The 19,181-nt window shown below is 45.6% G+C and overlaps 1 protein-coding gene across 1 annotated transcript in view; it reads left to right on the forward strand.

Annotated features, from left to right (window-relative positions):
* Window positions 1-16,656: 16,656 nt before the first annotated feature.
* LOC104403830 (arf-GAP with GTPase, ANK repeat and PH domain-containing protein 1-like) overlaps window positions 16,657-19,181 on the forward strand; it is a gene marked incomplete at both ends in the record, with an annotated part of 49,884 nt that continues 47,359 nt past the window's right edge. Inside the window, one exon of the mRNA XM_010012090.1 lies at window positions 16,657-16,715. Coding sequence (XP_010010392.1) covers window positions 16,657-16,715 — 59 coding nt within the window. The remainder of the gene's footprint in view (window positions 16,716-19,181) is intronic.

Raw genomic sequence — 19,181 nt, forward strand, 5'->3', positions numbered from 1 at the left:
TCCCCAAATAAAGAAGAAATGGAGTATGATCCAAGCATGCATGCTAGTTTGTATTTTTAGGGCCCCCAGGTTCTCAACATCAACTGTAGTCCATGTAATCTTGCCCATATATAGCATGGATAAAGAATGAAGGAGGCACAACAGCTATTTTGTGTGCAAGTACTGCTGATGAAACCAGTTTGATATTGAGGTGTTTAGTAGTGAGTGATGGAGCTGGTTACTGCATGCCACTGACCTAAAAAATGAGTGTAACCCTGTTTCCCCAAGCACAGCATTTTAACACAGTCTTCCTTGGGTTCGAGTTATCTTCAGAGTCAGTGTCCTGTCCCAAAATCCTCTGCTGCTTGTGTGGTTGAGCTGCAAGTGTTTTGCTGGTGGCTTCTGAAGCGTGTGTAGGACTGCCTGTCACTCCGCATTGGCTTCTCCAGCCCTATCTGCAGACAGTCTCCTTGCCAGCCCACTCACTGGTGCAGTGGGGGGATAAAAGAGGAATTTAACTGTTCTCTGCCTGCAGGAGGGTGTTGTGTTACCCAGAGAACACAAGGTTTGCATGAGCCAGTACATAAAATTCCTGGTACCGCTGGTTCTGCATCATGCACATGCTCTGTTACAGCAGGATGACATGCTTCAAACTCAGAAGTTTGTTTCTTTTTGGAGCTGATCCACGTTCTTTTCTTGCAGAATAATCCTAGGAATGTGTCACTGCAGTCATCACAAACACTGCTGGCCTTTTCTGTTTACATGTGCTGTCCCTTGTCCTCCATGGGCTTGCCAGCATGACAAACAGCTCTGGGAATGCTGTCAGGCCTTGGGGGAGGATGCTGGAAGGGTTCCTTGTAGAAACGGGCAGTAAAAACTGAACAGAAATCACAGCAAACCTGTACAATTAGTATTTTTTTTCCTCTTAACATTAAGAAAAATGGATTTCTGCATATGTATTATCATATATATAGAATCATAGAATAGTTAGGGTTGGAAAGGACCATAAGATCTACTATACCTTTGATACAGTGTGTAGATATATAGTGAAGAATACATATAGAGTCTATATATTCTTCCCTGTGAGGGTGCTGAGGCGCTGGCACAGGGTGCCCAGAGAAGCTGTGGCTGCCCCATCCCTGGCAGTGTTCAAGGCCAGGTTGGACACAGGGGCTTGGAGCAACCTGCTCTAGTGGAAGGTGTCCCTGCCCGTGGCAGGGGTTGGAGCTGGGTGAGCCCTAAGGTCCCTTCCAACACAAACCATTGTGGGATTCTACAACTCTATGATGAGTAGTTGGAAAGGATGGAGGCACAGGCTTTGTGGAACAGGTTATCTACATAGGTAAAGCTTGGGATTACTTGAATAGTAGATCGTAACCCTGTGAACAGTGAATTAATAGTTTAAGCTGCAATGGTGCAGTACTTACAGAGTGATCGGAGATTGTCAGTTGGATGTGCTCTTGAGGAGGTGTTTAATCAGAGGCACAATTTTCAGCCGAAAATCTATAATGGGTTTCTTCTTCACTGCATTTCTCACAGAAACATAGAACACTTCATTCAGTAATTCCTTGAGAGGCCTCTGTGGCTGCCTCCTGGTTGGGTGGGTTGGTTTTATGTTTGTTTGGGGTTTGTTTTCAATGGGGAAGCAGTTATTTAAAAGCAGATTGGGCGAACCCATGAGGTAGTCAGAGATGCTAATGATTGGTGTGAATATGGGTATGTTGGGATGATTATAGAGTCACGTTTTGAGACATGCCCCCAAGACCGCTCTCCTGTTTGTCAGCCTGGCAGGGGTGAGTTTACTGGTTTAGCTTCTGCAGGCAGTGCATAAGCCTCCATAAAACCTCTCCTGTGAAAGGCACCCTCTGGGGTGTGGGTTCTTCAGGTTATGTTTTGGGGTTTTCCTCCGCCACAGTGTAGCCTCAGCATAATTGTCAATGATGATAATCACTTTGGACTGTTGTAGACAGTCTGAAGATGTATATAATCATATAATAATGCATATAATGTATACATTATATGTGTGTGTATATATATAATCAAGATGTATATAATCAGATAAACACATCTGATTATAGACACCTTGCTTAGCTCTTAGAAACTGTGATGCCAGTGGTTTCTGCTATGTATACATCACATCTGGGGTAGAACAGGGCATGCTGATCATGCACCTCAGCTCTAATGATGTAAAATTACCTTACAAGAGGCATCTGGCCAGCTCGGAGGCAACATTTGTGGGGCCTGGAGGCATCTGTGGCAGGCTGAGGCAGCAGTGACCTGAGGGCTTGATCCATCTTTGACCCAAGTTAAGTAAACACAACTTAATGAAGCTGGACCCAAGTTGTCCAGTTCTTCTATAAAAACAGGAGGCTTGTGTTCAGCATTTAATTCTGCAGTGATGGTGCTGCATAAAATTGCTGTGTGCCTTTTCACTCTTTTTCTTAGCCATATATAGCTTCTATAGCTGGTACCGGAGGAAAGGGCAGCATGAGTTGATAGTCTTACTCCAGTAGGTTTCCTGATAACCTGTAGCCCCAGTGATCTGGCCAGTCCCAGATGATAGGTAAATATCATGCTCTCGCACTAGAGGCTGGTACTGAGGCAGATAAGGGGAGCAAATTGCCATGAGATTCATCTTGTTGTCTGAATAAGCAGAAGATGAGTTGGACAATTTGGGTTATGTGAAACCCCTACTCTTTTGCTGTGCACTTTACTGGAGGAACTGTGTTTTATGATCAGTAAGTACGAGCTCGTAGAGCTGTTGATTCTGATCTTGTTTTATAGCGAGTATTCTGTTTCATTCCCAGATACATCTTGTCAAATGGTTCATGTTAACCGAGGCCTCCCTTTCTCCATGAGTTGGCAGGAATTTGCATGACGTGGTGGAACACCACCTTGTAAAGGCTGATTAGTATTTCTGTGAGTCAGCAGAGGCGTGAGTAATGGGTGGTTCTCAGCCCGTAAGGAACTCCTTTTGCAAGTGATAAAGGTGAAGTGTTAATTTGAGCCAGCTGATACACACTCTGTTACTCTGCCTTAGATTAAATGGTCTGCAGTCGTGTATCACAGCTGCTGTAGATCACCCAAACCACCTATTATAAAACGTGTTGGGTTTTCTTGGCGGTATTTAGGATACAAAATATTTATCCATGAATGCAAGAACATCACAATTGTGTGGAATGGATGGATTTCACTGCTGGGAAGATCTCATTTTTAGAGTTACAACCAGACACAAAAGTCTGCTCCCTTATTCTCCTGCATGCATGGGTAATAAGCACATCTGCTTGATCTGAAGACTTCTTCACTAATCTTGGAGTTTGGTGACTTGAGCTCTTGAGGAGAAAGAAATCTGGAATGTGGTTCAGAGAATCTTAGGATGGTTTGGGTTGGAAGGGACCTTAAAGACCTTTAGTTCCAACCTCCTCAATGTTACAAGCATCATTTGGGACCAAGTTTCAAGCTGAAACTTGCTGCTTCTTAGAAGAACTGATCTCTAAGACAGCAGTGGCAGAACCTGACCCTGTTTGCCATTTAAGTGCACTGGCAAAGGTAGTTGTTAGATACATGCTCAAGCGTGGTTTCGTATTTGGTGGTTTCTTTCCCCTTGGTTATTGAAATATTGGAAGCTTTGAAAGAATACTGAATGCAGACTGAATAAAACCCCAGTGTCCCCATCAGTTTGGGGTTGTGTATTTAGCCCTTGGCAGAAAAGTGTTTTGTAAGTGCTATATAAGAAAGCCTGGCCTGGCTTCCCCAAAGTCCAGTTGCTTGTTGGTGGCAATGCCTTGACTAGTGCTTTGGGTCACGGTTACTACTGCAGCACTTGGCTCTCACTGGGGAGGTGGAATGTTCATACTCCATGCCTTTGGGAACACAGTTTCTTGGAGCAAAGTGAAGACAGTTAAGTTGGAAATACTTGTTTTTTTCTTTGGATTCAAAACCTTTTAAGGCCAGGTTGGACACAGGGGCTTGGAGAAACCTGCTCTAGTGGAAGGTGTCCCTGCCCGTGGCAGGGGTTGGAGCTGAATGAGGTCCCTTCCAACACAAACCAGTCTGGGATTCCATGAATCTACATGTCCTGTGGCATTTCAAATCAAGTTACGTGAAAACCTCAGTTCCTAGATAGAGCTTTTAATGATGCTTCATGAGTAGTCAGGCTCTGGCCTGCTCGCACGGGCTCAGCAATAGTGTTGGAAGGACTGAGTGCTAAAAATAGGTACTTAACCCCAGAGCAGTGGTTTACGTCGCTTTCCTGAAGGAATCAATCTCTTTAATTAGGAAGACGGTGAAGTTTATTTTGGGGTTTGCTTTGTTTCCAATCTGGGATGTGAACTCTGGTACACTGTAGCTTAAAGCAACCCCTGGTTACAAACCCCTGTAGCTGTGACGGTTCCTGCTCCAGCTGTTGGCAGCAGCTGCAGTGCGCTCTGTGCTAGTCCTCGTGCCTGCCTTTGCATGGGAAAAAGCAATCCATTTAAAGAGGGAGGAGGAGCCAGGAATTGTTTTGATCTGCACCAGTAGCTGACTTGATGTGCTAACCACATGTTGTCTGTGTATATGCTATCTTAAAGGCAGTTTAAGTTCCGCTTAATTCGTGCAAGTGCAGTGGTGGAAGGTTTGAACAGAAGCTGTCAATCCAAAACTGCAGAAGATGAGCACACATCACTCGGGTAAATGTGCCTAACTCAGTCTCATCACTGCTGTTCCTCAGAACAGCGTGCCAAAATGTCTGAGATCTGGCTGGCCGGGGCCACGTTTGTCCTTTGGTTTGTCCTCTCCTGGCACCATACTCCCTTTGGCCGAACAGAGTAGGGTGGGGTGGAGAAGCCAGAGGACTTTCATTTCCATTTTCAGTTGGGATTTGCAGATTTAGAGGGGAATTCCCCAAATGGAATTAAAAAAAAAAGGAGAAATGGCCATTTTTGCACCGTGGAAATGAAGTTGCACAGTGCCTGGCTGGAGCTGCAGCCATCACAGGGCTCCAACAGAGCAGCTTTACACGGCGGGTAGAGTTGGTCCCTCTGCTGCTTCCCAAGATGCTGGAAGCGTGCATTTAGCATAGCATGTTCTGCTGCTGCTTTTTGGGTGGCTTTGTTGAGGTAGGTTGACGGTAGCTGTTTGCTTGCAGGTCTTCCATTGTACTGCTTCCAAATGGCTGTGTTTTATCACAGTTTGAAGGCTGCGCTTGACTCCGTTAATCATTTGCTTTTAGCATGTGTGCTAGTGGTGTTGCTGGAGTAGAGGCTGACACCCTTCTTGTTAGCTTTGAAGCACTTTTTAGATCTTTTTATGTGTTTTTCACTTTCAGTTTTTTTCCAAACCTGCAAAAAATTCCTCGTAGTGGATTTCAGTGGCTAAAACAGTGGAGCTTACCTTAGGAAGTGGTGCAGAAGTGAAAGAATAAAAGCCTTGATGGGATAACTGGCCTCCAGCTTGCTTTTCTCAGCTTGGGAAAAGGCAATAGGAGGTTATGGCATTAATAGGGAACAGAATATGAAGAGGGAGTAGGTTCCTAAGTGTTTGGAAGCAAGGGGTGAGTAAGGAGTCAGTTTACAGTGTGCCTTGGGTCAAGCCAGAACACTGTGAAGATGCAGCAAGATGGGTTTCTTTTCCCAAATCCTCCTTAGAAGAGGGCTCACTTGTGTGCTGTGAAATAGTGGGTATGAAAAGCATCGGCGTGGGTTTGTAAGGAAGGAGGTGCCGGGTGTCTTGGGTGTAGCTAAATTGTTTTCCACTTCCTGACCTCTGCATGGGCTTCTTTAAATGTGTGATGTCTACTACAGTCATTTGCGTGTCAAGTGTGTGCCTGAGGTGATGGGAGCCTGATGGGGCTCTGAAAACCTACTGGGGAGTTTCTTGGCTTCACCCAGGAAACACACATGAGAATATAGCCAGAGGGCAAGGTTCCTGCACAGACTCAGAACAGCTTATTCCTGAGAGAGTGTATGAAAAAAATGCAACATGATCAGTTTTAACAAAGCTAAAAATGCCCTTTTCTAAAGCTCAAATGGAGAAGTATGAGGAGATTGATATTTGCCTATAGCCTGGGTTCTTTTGCTTTCAAAAAGAACGTCATGGTAGCTTCAGAGACGCGTCTGTTCTACCTTGGTTTAGGTCCCAGCAATTGGAGATACTGCACTAAATCTTCCCATGGTGTGAGGAGATGGGTTGTGAGCATGGCCTGTGTAACAGTGGTAATCAGTGAGTAATGATGATCGCTCAACCCCTTGCAGACTTGAGGTTTCACATCAGACCTTTCAAACTTGCAGGAACTGTTAACTTGGGAAAAATGTGAGCTTGCCTGTGGTTTGCAGCATCTTTCTGGTCAGACTCTGCTCCAGTGTTCTGAATGAGTCAAGGGTGAGGTGGGACAGGCTGCCTGGGAGGAGAAGGGGAAGGAATGAGAGTGAACAGTTGCAGACCTTGGGATGGCAGCAGTGGATTTGCTTGCTTTCAGCTCCCTGCAGACTTGCAGTTTATCTGCGACTGCCAGTTGAAGAAAGAGGCTTTGTGTTATAGTTACTCACTGAGTCTAAAGTTCATCTGACAAATGGGTTTCCAAATAAATATTTTCTCCTTGTGCAGGTCTGCTGCTTTATGAAATGTCTTCTTCTAGCAGGTGCTTTTTGAATAGGAAGCTGGGGAAGGAGACTGCTTTTCTAATAGCATTTAGTCACATTACTTTTTTAACTGTTATTCTGGAGGCAGTTTTAACATAATGGCAGCCCTGAGTCCTTCCTTCTTTGCTTTGCTTTCTCTCTGCTTCTGCCTCATCCATATCCCATCCCTGGCAGTGTTCAAGGCCAGGCTGGACACAGGGGCTTGGAGCAACCTGCTCTAGTGGAAGGTGTCCCTGCCCATGGCAGGGGTTGGAACTGGAGGAGCTTTGAGGTCCCTTGCAGCACAAACCATTCCATGGTTCTATGATTCAGGACTGTCTCTTGCTCAGCTGTACAGTGTGTTAAGATGTGGGTTTTTAGTGATGCTTTGGTGGATCTGTAATGGTTTAATGATGTGGTAATTCATAGGTCTCTTTGGCAGAATGATAATGAAATTGAGTAAGTGGACATTATCCTTATGATAGGCAAATAAAAACTAACTCTGCAGGTTGGACACAGCAGGGCTGGGAGCAACCTGGTCCAGTGGAAGGTGTCCCTGCCTGTGGCAGGGGGTTGGAACTAGACGCTTGCCCCATGAGGGTAGGGAGAGAAGAGGAGCTTTCACACAGACCCAACCTGGGTGTTACCAGTACCTGCTGCCACCCCAACGTCCTGTTCTAGGTTCTTCATCTCAGCTATTAGGAAATAAACCTTTCTGTCTCAGCAGAAAGGGGCCCCTTTTCACTGTTTCCTTGTTGCTGTAACTAAGGCTCTCACATTGGTTCCAGCTCAGCATTAATTCCCTTTGAGACCATGCCTTGGATTGCATGAGCTTTTTTTTTGCCGTTTGACAAAAGCTTCATTTCAACAAGTTAGATGTGCATCAGGCTAATAAATATAAACCCCATCAGATTATTCCTGCTCTGCTGTTCTCTGGAGAACACTGTCTCATTTGTGTATTTTCCAGTAATCATCTCCAAATCTTGCATGGGTGATATCAAGTTAGGGAAAGTGGCCTTAGTATTACATATGGTATAGTCAGGGAAAAGAAGGCTCTGTTTTGACAACCAGCATAGCAATCCCAGAGACATGACTCGAGGTCTAAAAAATGTTTTTAGAAATGTGTTGCATAAACAAGTCATAATTTCCCTTGTGGAGAGGGGAAATGTTTTTCTAGATGTGCTTCTCTACAAACATGCTGGACCCATTTTCCATAGCTACAGTTTAAAGAACAGAAGAAGTAAAGCCGAGTGATCGTCTGGTGACACAGCACCAGATGATCAGGTTGTGGGTGACAAGCAAGGACGCAGGGCCAGAAGTCAGTTTGTAAGTAACTGAACTTTGATACTGCCTATTTTTGTATTTGGGTGCTGTGGCTGCACCAGATGGTTCAGGGCAGCAGAAGGGTGAAGCATCCTTGATCACACTGTTGCTCGCTTCACAGTCTCATCCAGCACCATTTGCTTGCAGGTGACTTGAAAGGGAAGAGGAGGTGTGTAGAAGAGCATTGGCCAGGTTGGACACAGGGGCTTGGAGCAACCTGCTCTAGTGGAAGGTGTCCCTGCCCGTGGCAGGGGTTGGAGCGGGGTTGGAGCTTTAAGGTCCCTTCAACCTAAACCATTCCATGATTTGCAAGCCGAGTTAGTGGATCACACCCATTTAACCGTATTGACTTCATCGTGGCTGCATGGGTGTGACGAGGGGTAGAGTTTGCCTCTGTCTACATTAATCATGCAACCACCAAGCTGAGAAACTGAGAATAAACTCCATAGACGGGTGGATAAATGATGTATTGGGGAAGGGTGGACTTGGCTTCGCTGGGGGAAGTCTTGTCTCACATTTACTGGAGTTCTTTAGTGGGAGAGAAGGGAAATGGGTTTCTTTTGATGGATGAAAGACTTGCTTTTGCTTAGAGACTTGAGCTGAGCTGCCACCAGATAAGAGGGAGGGCCCTCTTGTGTCTGTAACTTCTTCAAAAGTAGGAAATGGTGTATAAATAGTTGGTTCTTCCCCTTTGAAAAAACCCAGCAGCAAGTCTTGGAGGGGTTTGTGCTGCAGCACGTTGTCCTGCCTCCAATATACCTCTGTAATAATCGTAGTAAGTAACAACTACCTGTGCAGGCTGGACACAGGGGCTTGGAGCAACCTGCTCTAGTGGAAGGTGTCCCTGCCCGTGGCAGGGGTTGGGACTGGAGGAGCCTTAAGGTCCCTTCAACACAAACCAGGCTGGGATTGTGTGGTTTTTGAAGTGTCTCATTTTGGGTTCTCTAGATGTCATTAAACCCAGACATGGGTTTAACCCTGTATTTTCACCTCTGGAATTCAGCAGTTTGGCTTGTTACAGCTCAAAATCCTGTCACCAGGTTACATCTGGAGTCATCTTTCCTGTGCTGGCACTACCCTTCCCTTGGGACAGGAGATGGTACAAACCAGACCTCACCTTTGGCACTGGCCTGCTGCCTGGTGAGACCCAGCAAAGCAACACATTTACCAAACACTCCTCCAGAGTCTTCTTTTTCTTACTAGAGACCAGTGCTGCTGTGGTTACTTGTTGAGCTGCCTTCTCTGAGGCCTTGGTGCTTACAGAAATAGTGTTTTGCCTGACCAAGAAAAAAGTTGCTATTATAGAAACTGTGTAAGCCAAGGATCTGCTTTATTTCCTTCCTCTGTGAATGTGAGAGCAGTTCTCCAGTGCACATGCTTGGAGAAAGAAGAGGCTATCTTCAGCATGCCTGGGAGAGGGCAGTGGGATGGGGTGGCATAGCCAGCTTGGTGTAGAGGTTGCCTGCTTTGTGCCAGTCGGCTTTGGCAGGGATGGTTTTTCTCCTGTGCTTAGGTAGTAGCATGGTCAGGATTGGAAGGGAGCTTAAAGCTCACCCAGCTCCAACCCCTGCCACGGGCAGGGACACCTTCCACTAGAGCAGGTTGCTCCAAGCCCCTGTGTCCAGCCTGGCCTTGAACACTGCCAGGGATGCGGCATTTATATTCCTTTCGACTTGCTGTTGTGGTCATCATCACCCTGTTGGAAAAGGGCCCAGCCAGGACCAGCGTTTGACAGTGCCCATATTCCCAGGGGATGCTGATGAGTATTAAGGAACACATTTCATTGGTATCAAGTTGTAATCCTGACTGTCCTCACTCAGAACATCCCTACTTGATGACTGCCGTGCTTCTCTGATGGCAGAGCTGTCTCGAGAGAAAAGAGTGGGTTTGGCTGTGGGGATTTAATTCTCCTTGAAGTAACAGGGTGTCAGGTCTGGAACCCACTGTGGAAACACAGGGAATGGGAACTGTTCCTTGTTAAGTGTGGAATTTTTCCTAACAAGCAGCTTACGGCCAAAATAACTTCTCTGGTTGGTTTGGGGGATTTTGGGGTAGTTTTTTATGGGGTGAAAGGGGTTAAGATGACTGGTTTTGGTTGGAGCTACATTGTACTTAAGGATACAGCAAATATTTTGATGGTGGTAGATGTGACACTTCAAGCAGGAGACTGGTTTTGGGAATATGTTTGGAAGCATTATACATCATTCTGTGCTGTTGTAGGAAGCAACTGTTCAATTTCACCCATTTAAATACTCAGAATAAACCCAGTGTGCCTGGTGACAGGGAAGTGCTGTGAAATTGATTGCAGTGAGGGGTTCAAACTGAAACAGGAAGTTCAGGTTGGATCTAAGGCAGAAGCTCTTCGCTGTGAGGGTGCTGAGGCGCTGGCGCAGGGTGCCCAGAGGAGCTGTGGCTGCCCCATCCCTGGCAGTGTTCAAGGCCAGGTTGGACACAGGGGCTTGGAGCAACCTGCTCTAGTGGAAGGTGTCCTTGCCTGGGGCAGGGGTTGGAACTGGAGGACCTTTAAGCTCCCTTCCAAGCAAACCATTCCATGATTCTATGAAATTCCCAAGCCCCACAGTGTATTTCGGAGAAGGCTCACTCATGGACTGGTCAGGTTGTGTACCTCTTCCTATCACTGGTCCTCCTTTTGTTTCCATGGCAGCACAAAGGATAATGCTGTTGCAGCAGCCAGTTGCTGCTGGAAGATAGATTAATGGGTTTGACCTAAATATCTATTTAATATGGTTCTCTGTTTCAGGGCATGGGGTTTCAGACATCAAATATATGTGGGGCTCTAATGAGTTTCGGCTGAGGTGCCTGATGCCTTAAAAAAGATGAGCTCAGAGCAGTTTTCCACCTTATAAACAGCAAGTAAGTATTGCCAGGGATGAATCTGAGCAATACCAAACATTTATGTTGGAACTGTAACAGCTCTTGGGATTTTATCCTTTCTGACAACACAGGAGTGGATGGGGGAGGCTGTTAAACTGGCAGCTCGCAGAAATCTCTTGTTTTCAGATGGGAAATGAACTGCTCTGTGGCCGTTCTCATTGCTTCTTCTGCAATGTGTGCATTAATCCTGTTGATGAAGTGTAGATACCATGATGTGCGTGATGGGTCGTCCCTTCCCAGCGCTCACCAGGGCTGGCTGGAGAGTGCAGGGGTGCAGAGGAGGGCTGGGAGGGGACAGGACCACACTGCGATCTGAGTTTTGGTTGGAGTGCCTAAGGAGAACAACCGGCACTTCTGAAGCTGGGTAAGGAAGAAGGGAGATGTTTGAAGCTGTTTAGCTGCAGCAGTGATCTCTAATTGGTGTATAGGAGAGATCTCTATAATCTATACTGCACCTGGGTCGGGGCAATCCCCAGCGCAAGCACAGGCTGGGGAGAATGGATGGAGCAGCCCTGAGGCAAGGACTTGGCGGTGTTGGGTGAGGAGAAGCTCCCCAGGACCTGGCTTCAGTGTGTGTTTGAGGCCAGACCCCCCCCGTGTGCTGGGTGCACCCCCAGAGCGTGAGCAGCAGCTCAGGGAGGGGATCCTGCCCCTCTGCTGCGCTCCGGGCGCCCTTAGAGCAGCTCCAGTGCCTAAAGGGGCTCCAGGAAACCTGGAGAGGGGCTTTGGACAAGGGATGGAGGGACAGGACAAGGGGAATGGCTTGAACCTGCCAGAGGGGAGACTGAGATGAGCTCTTGGGCAGAAGCTCTTCCCTGTGAGGGTGCTGAGGCGCTGGCACAGGGTGCCCAGAGGAGCTGTGGCTGCCCCATCCCTGGCAGTGTTCAAGGCCAGGTTGGACACAGGGGCTTGGAGCAACCTGCTCTAGTGGAAGGTGTCCCTGCCCGTGGCAGGGGTTGGAGCTGGAGGAGCTTTAAGGTCCCTTCAACCCAAACCAGGCTGTGGTTCCATAATATGATGAGGACAGTTAAAAACAGAACATGTCATGAAACAGCTGCTGGTCTCCTTACCAAAACCAGGTTCATGCACCATCACTTGTGTGGACATTGAAGTACCCAGGTAACCAACGTAGTTCTAGTACAAATGACTCTGAAAGTAGTAATTTACTCTGAGTTAATCCCAAAACCCATGGAAATTAAGGTGAACACGACAAGTTCATGACAAGTTAAGCTAGAACATGACAAACAAGCTTTGGGATTTGCCTTTTTGGGGTTTTTTCCTATTTTAAATGAGGAGGACTTAGAGTGACAGCATGACTGTAAGGCACTGCATGCATCCAGCTGTAGCATGCAAAGCACAAACTGTCTAGTCCCCAAACACACTCTGCTGCTGAAGGAAAAGCCCCTCTACTGCATGTTGATTTAAACATGTTGGAAGAGATTTGCATAATAAATAGAACCACATGTATGAAGCTGATGAACTGGGGTCTTGTTTGCATTACTTCCCAACTTTGGAATTCAAGTGAACTCAACCTTCACAGCTAAGTATAGACTATACATGTGAAAGGAATGACTTTTGTCAATAATTAATCACAGTTGTATGTCCTGTTCATTTAACTTCTGCATCAGTGATCAAAAGCTTCAAGTACACATGGTGTCAGTCATTTATTCCTCTTTAAAACGCGCACCAGAAGACAGATGAAGTTGCATTTTCTTCATCAAGTTTTACTTTGCCAATATAATATCTTTTTTTTTTCCACATTTCTTTTTTCCTCAACATTTCCACTACTACATTTAGAGTTTCTCAATGCCACTTACACATCACTATGCCAAAGCACAAACTTACAGGATGATCCTCCAGTTTAGTAACTCGGCTCCAGCCAGAGGAGCCTTCTGGATTAGTTCCAATAGAAAGAGCCAGGTGTACGTGCTATTTTGGTTCCCCATGAACACGATATTGTGGTAAAATCTTGGGATTTGATGGCCATTCTTGGCAAGATCCCTGTTCTCCATAGCCCAGCACAGCAGCAGACTTCCAGGAAGGTCTCACTGCTTCAACACTGTCTAGAAAACCCTGCTTAGAATAACTTCCCAAACAAAACCCCCCAAATTTCCACCTTCAAACCTAGAAACAGGTACTAAAACCTAAATAAATACTAGCAAACCAATGTTACTGAGGGACAACAGCATCAATTCAACCGTCCGTGGTTCAAGAAGAGGGGGGACAAGTCCCATAGGAAAACTGGAGATGTTTTATAGCAGTTACAGAAACAACCACAGCAAAAGGCTGTCTCCTCCCATATTTGATTTTTAATGCTGGAGGCCCTCTAACAACCTGAGCTCCATTTACTGCCATAGGCAACAGCTGTAAAGCAGCTCATCAGACCACAGTAACTACTTCCAGCTGGGGCTGATTAGATTCACACCACCTTTGCCATCCATTGGGTCCCTCCTGCTCCCAATCTCCCCACAAGCCAATCAAGTCTATTGGTTAATTAAACAATAAGAACCCCAGGTGCCTCAACCCCATCACAGCAGTTCACAGCCCCTGCACCAGCAGGCCCAGCACAGGAGCCTCTGCTTCACTCTTTGCGCTGCACTTGCTTTTGCTCCACTCACCTTGTTTTGTCCTTTATTGTCGTGGACATACCTCATCCTTGACTGGCAATTCAGTGCAAAGCCCAAGCAGCTCATGGATTTCTTCCTTCTCTTATTAGGATGAAAATGTAATGGCAAACCTGTTCAAAAGGAGGGATGAGCAAAGAGCAGGCACATGTCTCTGCAGTATGACATGAAAAGACTTAAATCTTCCATGATTCTTGGAAAGCTTCTTAGTAAGAGCTTCCCTCAGGCTGTCCTGAAGTCCCTTTGCTGCCCTTTTGAATGGGGAAAAGCTATTAAAAAAAAAAAAGGAAAAAGCCAAGGGATTTCTTGGAAAGCCTCAGCAAAAGATCCTTTTCTTTTTTATAAGAACAGGAGCCCTCAAAAACATGTGAATGAAGTTAAAGTACCAACAACTGCATCGTACCCTGATCCCCCATCAGTCACTTCCGCAACACGAGCAATATTCAGTTCCTTCCTACTTCGAGATAAAAACCCAAGAGTGAACAGGTACAGAAAATAGTCTACAAGTTCCCACTTGCCCACAGATAAAGCCACACATCTTGCTTTTGGAACCATATCAGAGGAGCCCTTTCAGGCTGCATTTCCCAAAGCTTGTGTGCTCATTTTCTCAGCAAAGAGGGAAACAAGCAGCTTTTGGGTTGAGACTGCTGGTACTACTAAAACCTGCATTTTCCAGAGGAGGGGTAATCTCTCTCAGCAGCTCAGTCCCCAGCAGTTCAAGTCAAAGCAGTAAGTCTGTTCCAGTATAGTACAATAGGAAAATATTCTGTCATGCTTACTTTTAAGCTTTGCATAAAATAGTTGGAAGAGTGTGTCATGTTCCATCATATATCTTTATATGATATATATGTAAAAAAGACTTATCTATATGTTTAAGAACAAAAACTAAAATCAGTCAGCTTTTGATATGGATCCTCTGCTCATACATCCTATTCCATGGGTTGGAAGGGACCTTAAAGCTCCTCCAGTCCCAACCCCTGCCACGGACAGGGACACCTTCCACTAGAGCAGGTTGCTCCAGGCCCCCTCTACTGGGAGCTGCTCTAAGGTCTCTCCCTTGGCTTAAATGGTTTTTTGCAGTTCTCTAAGGTGGTGGTGATCTGCTCGCTTGGCTTTTAATCTTCCCTGTTCATTGAAGCTTGTCACCACTGATAGAGTGTTCTCACACACAGCCCCCACCAGTGAGGTGTAATACTTGCCTGAGCCTGATGGTTTTCCTTGACTCCTGAGAATGTGGAGAGCAGCTGGAACCTCCTTGTGTTGTACAGCCTTGACTTGTTCTGCTGCTGCTGAGTCTTGCAGATAAAAGGGCCAGTTTAACTTTTATCCACGTCTCCATCTTTTGCACATGTCAATGAAGAAAGGAACGATGCATGCACAAGTATGGGGGCAAGAGAAATAGGCATGTTCAAATCGTGCTATACAAACGTTACATCAGATCATACAAATGTATAGTTTTGGAATTAAATTGCCAGGAAAAAGTGTTTTGGAGCAGAACTACGGAATATGAATGGTACTTGGGGTTACGAAGAGGAACACAGGGTAGCTTTGGTCTGTTATGCATTTACATGTGATTAATACCTAGTAAAAGCTGTTCAGTGGAATACTACTGGAGTAGTATTTCTTGATCCAGTATCCAATGTTTTGCGCTGTAAAATGTGCCTTTCACCAGTTAGCTCTGATGTGATGTTGCTGGGAGGTGGAGGCTGTCAGTGAAGTTACAGGCTGACTAATGAGCTCTGTTTAGAGAAGAAAAAGCATGAATTCATCAGATGTGTGAAGATCTGAAAGCATCAGATGTGTAAGTACATGTTAGTTGGTCTCTTTCCTGGATTAAACATGCAGTGATTAAATCAGCACTTTATAATTGTGAACCTTTGTTAGTGTTCTGCAAGTGATGAACAAAATCAGCATGTCCAGTTACAGAAACCTCTCCTAGGACACCTGTACTTCATACCATGAAGAAACAGGTTTGTGTGAAGGGAACCCTTTGGTTTGTTGGCTTCCCATTATGGCCAGTTCTTTCCTGTTGTGGTTGTCTTTAGTCAGGCACTGGGAAAGCCTGCTTACACTGATGGTTGAAGTTAGTGAGGATACCACCTGGGGCAGGAAATTGCTTCTGACTTCTTTATTTTCTGGATCAAAAGAGATAATGAAATAGCCTTTTCCTGACTGGTGTTGGAGGGGAAGCAATGGCTTGCTTATGGACAGTGTGGTCAGGAATACTTTTTGCGTCTTATTTCCTGTACCATTAGGAATTGATTGTAACACTGGGACTTCTTCAGTGCTGTTTTATTACTGTGGAGTTGCATTGATCTGCTTGGGAGGAGCATTCTGTGCATGCGAGACAGAGTCTTTCACCTCATTTGCATGGGTTTGGAGAGGGTTGAATCAGGATTCAGAGCAATGCTGCTTGGAGTTGTATTGGAAATATCATTATCTGGGTTTTTTCAGTTGACTAGTCCTTTGCAGAGGGGAAAAAATGATAAATAAATAGTTTTGGAGGTAGAAAATCGGAGCTTTATTTCCTTTGTTTGGTGTGGAATTGCTGATGAGGCTGGGCGCAGTCCTGAGGACTTCCTTTTTATTGGGAGCAATGATGAACTGAACTTGCCAGTTTTCCAGAAATCAGCCTTCTCCAACCCCCAGTAGTTTTAGTTCCATTTTATAGCGAATGGCTTTGTGGTTTATTCCTGTCTAGATTGTGCTACTGAAGAATAGCATGTTTCCAGAAGAAACAGGTACTGTCCCTTAGCTGGGCAGAGGTGTTCCCACTGGTGCTGGTAGTTGCAGTTGTTGACACTAAGTAAAAATCATTGTGGTTTTGGAGCAGGCAAATATTCTCCTTTACCTCGGTGGAGGAGCTACTGCTGCTGATGGCAGCCATAGCTGTTGGTTGGCATGTAGCTGATGAGCAGTCGGAGGCTGCTCTTGTAGAGAAGAAACGTGTTGTGGTGGATGGGAAGCAGTTTCACCACGTACAGATTGAATGGGTCTTTTCACAGCCCTGAAGGACTGGAGTTACTTTGAGCATGCTAATGCCAGTGGAAATGGTACAGCTCGACTTGGTAACGGAGAGCAGCAGAATGGGTGTAATCTATCCAAACCCATAGTGTTTTTCATGTTAGGCTGAGGGTGACTTTGGCTTCATGTACCCAAAGCCTTAGCCTGATATTCTGTGCAGCAGACCAGGAAATGTCGTTGTTCTGATTTGTGCCTGTTGTCCACTTTTACAGATGCCTTTGTAAATAGCCAGGAATGGACACTAAGCCGATCCGTACCAGAGCTGAAAGTGGTGAGTTTCTATTTACTTCCATCTCCAACATTACACACAAGTGAAAATCTTCTCAGCTACATTAACAATAGATAGAAAACCATTTTAAAAAGTCTTTTTCTGCACCAGAAATACCTGTATGAAGTTTGTGTCTTCTTATAATCATGCTTCAAAGATTTGTTTATCTATTTTATATCTCTATTTTATTGCTGTTTTGACTTGTTTGGCTACACCAACCAGGTGGTCTTCTCAGTAGGGAAGTCTGCTGCTGCTGTAAGAGGAGGAAGTGGAAGTTAGCAGGTGATATGTAAAGCTCCTTTTATCTCACCTTAATAATTGTTCACAGTTTTTTGAAGGATCAAATGTCTTTTTTTCCTCTCTTGAAAGAATTTAACTGAATTTGTACTGAATACTAGAAAATCCTAATATTCCAGAGGTTCATATATATCAAAGTCTACCTTTTACTGTAAGAATGAACAGTGAATTAATAGCTGCTCCCAGTAACTTTGCACTTGGCCAAGCCATTTTCCATGGAGGTTGAAGGAGAGACAATAGTAATACAGAGACAGATTGGGGGAATTTCCCAGATTTGCCCATTTTAAGTGCTGTGAACACGAAGGCTGAGAGTGAGGGCTGAAACCTCCGCAGAGTGGCTATCAAACTAGCAGCACAGGCTTGTTGAGGCCAGATCACTGTGACATTTACCATGTGGAAGTCCAGATTTCAACACGATCAGTTTCTCAGATCCTACAAAATGACTGTGGTACCCAAGATACAGAATTTGGTCATGTCTTTGGCTGGCATCTGTGCTCAGCTCCTGTTGTCCAGCTGTCACTGGAGGAGCTGCTCCAACATTTTGACAAGGGACAGGACAAGGGGAATGGCTTGAACCTGCCAGAGGGGAGATTGAGATGAGCTCTGAGGCAGAAGCTCTTCCCTGTGAGGGTGCTGAGGCGCTGGCACAGGGTGCCCAGAGAAGCTGTGGCTGCCCCATCCCTGGCAGTGTTCAAGGCCAGGTTGGACACAGGGGCTTGGAGCAACCTGCTCTAGTGGAAGGTGTCCCTGCCCGGGGCAGGGGTTGGAGCTGGAAGAGTTTAAGAAGGGACATCTGGGTCTGTGCTTTACCAGCCCGTTTCTCATGTGGTAAATGTCTTTTTCACAATCTGAGTTGATAGTAGTGGTTATGGAGGTGAAATTTATATTAACATGATAAATGCTCTTACACAGAACGGTGTATTAATTGAAGCAGCTTCCTCACCACTACAGTTATGTTTCAGTATTGATTTCAGCAGTGCACATGCTAAGTAGAAGAAAAATATGGTAGTCAATGGATGTAACTGTGTAAGACAGGAAAGGCCTACAGAGGGTCAGCAGGTTCAGTTTAACTGATGGGGTAATTTGGAAAACAACTATCTCCCCAAATACCTTGCACAATAAAAATAAGACTTTAGGCCTGGAAGATGTTCTTGGATATGTGTCCAGTCCACTGTGGTATTAGTGAGCTTATGCTGGGAGGATCTACAGAGGGATTCTTTGTCCATCTCTTCCCCTTCTCTCACCTCTAATAATTCACAGCATCCACCAGTAGACTTGGTTCTTGCAGGTGAGACCAAAGCTGTGATTAGTATGTGTTGTAGTACAGAACACAAACAATTGCTGAGCATTTTGAGCTGGTCCTGGGTACAGTTGTTTCTTGGGCCACCATGGCTGCACTGTGTGAATACCTGTCTTGGGTATCTTGCTCCTATGTTTGAACCAGTGGCAGGAAAATCAACTTTGGCTGTGTGGCTACTGCTGTAGAGAATTGATTTTAAGTGGTCAGTTGTAAGATTACCATCCAAGGCTTGAGTTTGTGAAATCCTGGATAAAAACAGGGCTCCTACCGTGACAAAAATGATAATTGAATTTTCCCACTGCAAATGATTGAGGCTGGCAGCACCAGCTGAGGCTGAGAGCTTGTGCTGCAGCAGGAAGGGCAAATGAGGGGCTCCATCCACAATCCGCTCTGCCTTTCCCACACCACTGCCCTTGGGAAGGGGTTGGTGCAGTGAGTCAACCCTGTGTCACTCCCCTGCTTCCAGGCTCTCCATCCGTGCCCACAGGGTTGCAGTAAAGAAAAGGCAATGCCTGTGTTTCTCAAACAAGGCCAGTCTCTTCCTCTGCCTCCCTTTTTACCAGTACCTATTGGGCTTGATGTCTTGTGTTTCTGCTGATCAGATGATACCACTGAGTTATGGATGATGAGGCTTCTGTTATGGTCAAGAGCATGCTAGGCCAGCTGGGTAAGAGCAGGACCTTTCCTGAGTGGTGGCGATGGTATTCCTGGATCCCATTTATCCAGATGTACAATAAGGATGTGTTAGGCTGAATAAATACGAGAGCATTTTGGACAAAATCGTTCCATTTGTTACCAAGGAGTATGCCAAGCACAGCCAGGCTTCTGTGCTGGATAGCTTCCACATGCCAAGTTCCAGAGATGCATTCCTG

The sequence above is a fragment of the Nestor notabilis genome, unplaced genomic scaffold (assembly GCF_000696875.1).
Source record: "Nestor notabilis isolate BGI_N333 unplaced genomic scaffold, ASM69687v1 scaffold12163, whole genome shotgun sequence".
Classification (NCBI taxonomy): domain Eukaryota; kingdom Metazoa; phylum Chordata; class Aves; order Psittaciformes; family Psittacidae; genus Nestor; species Nestor notabilis.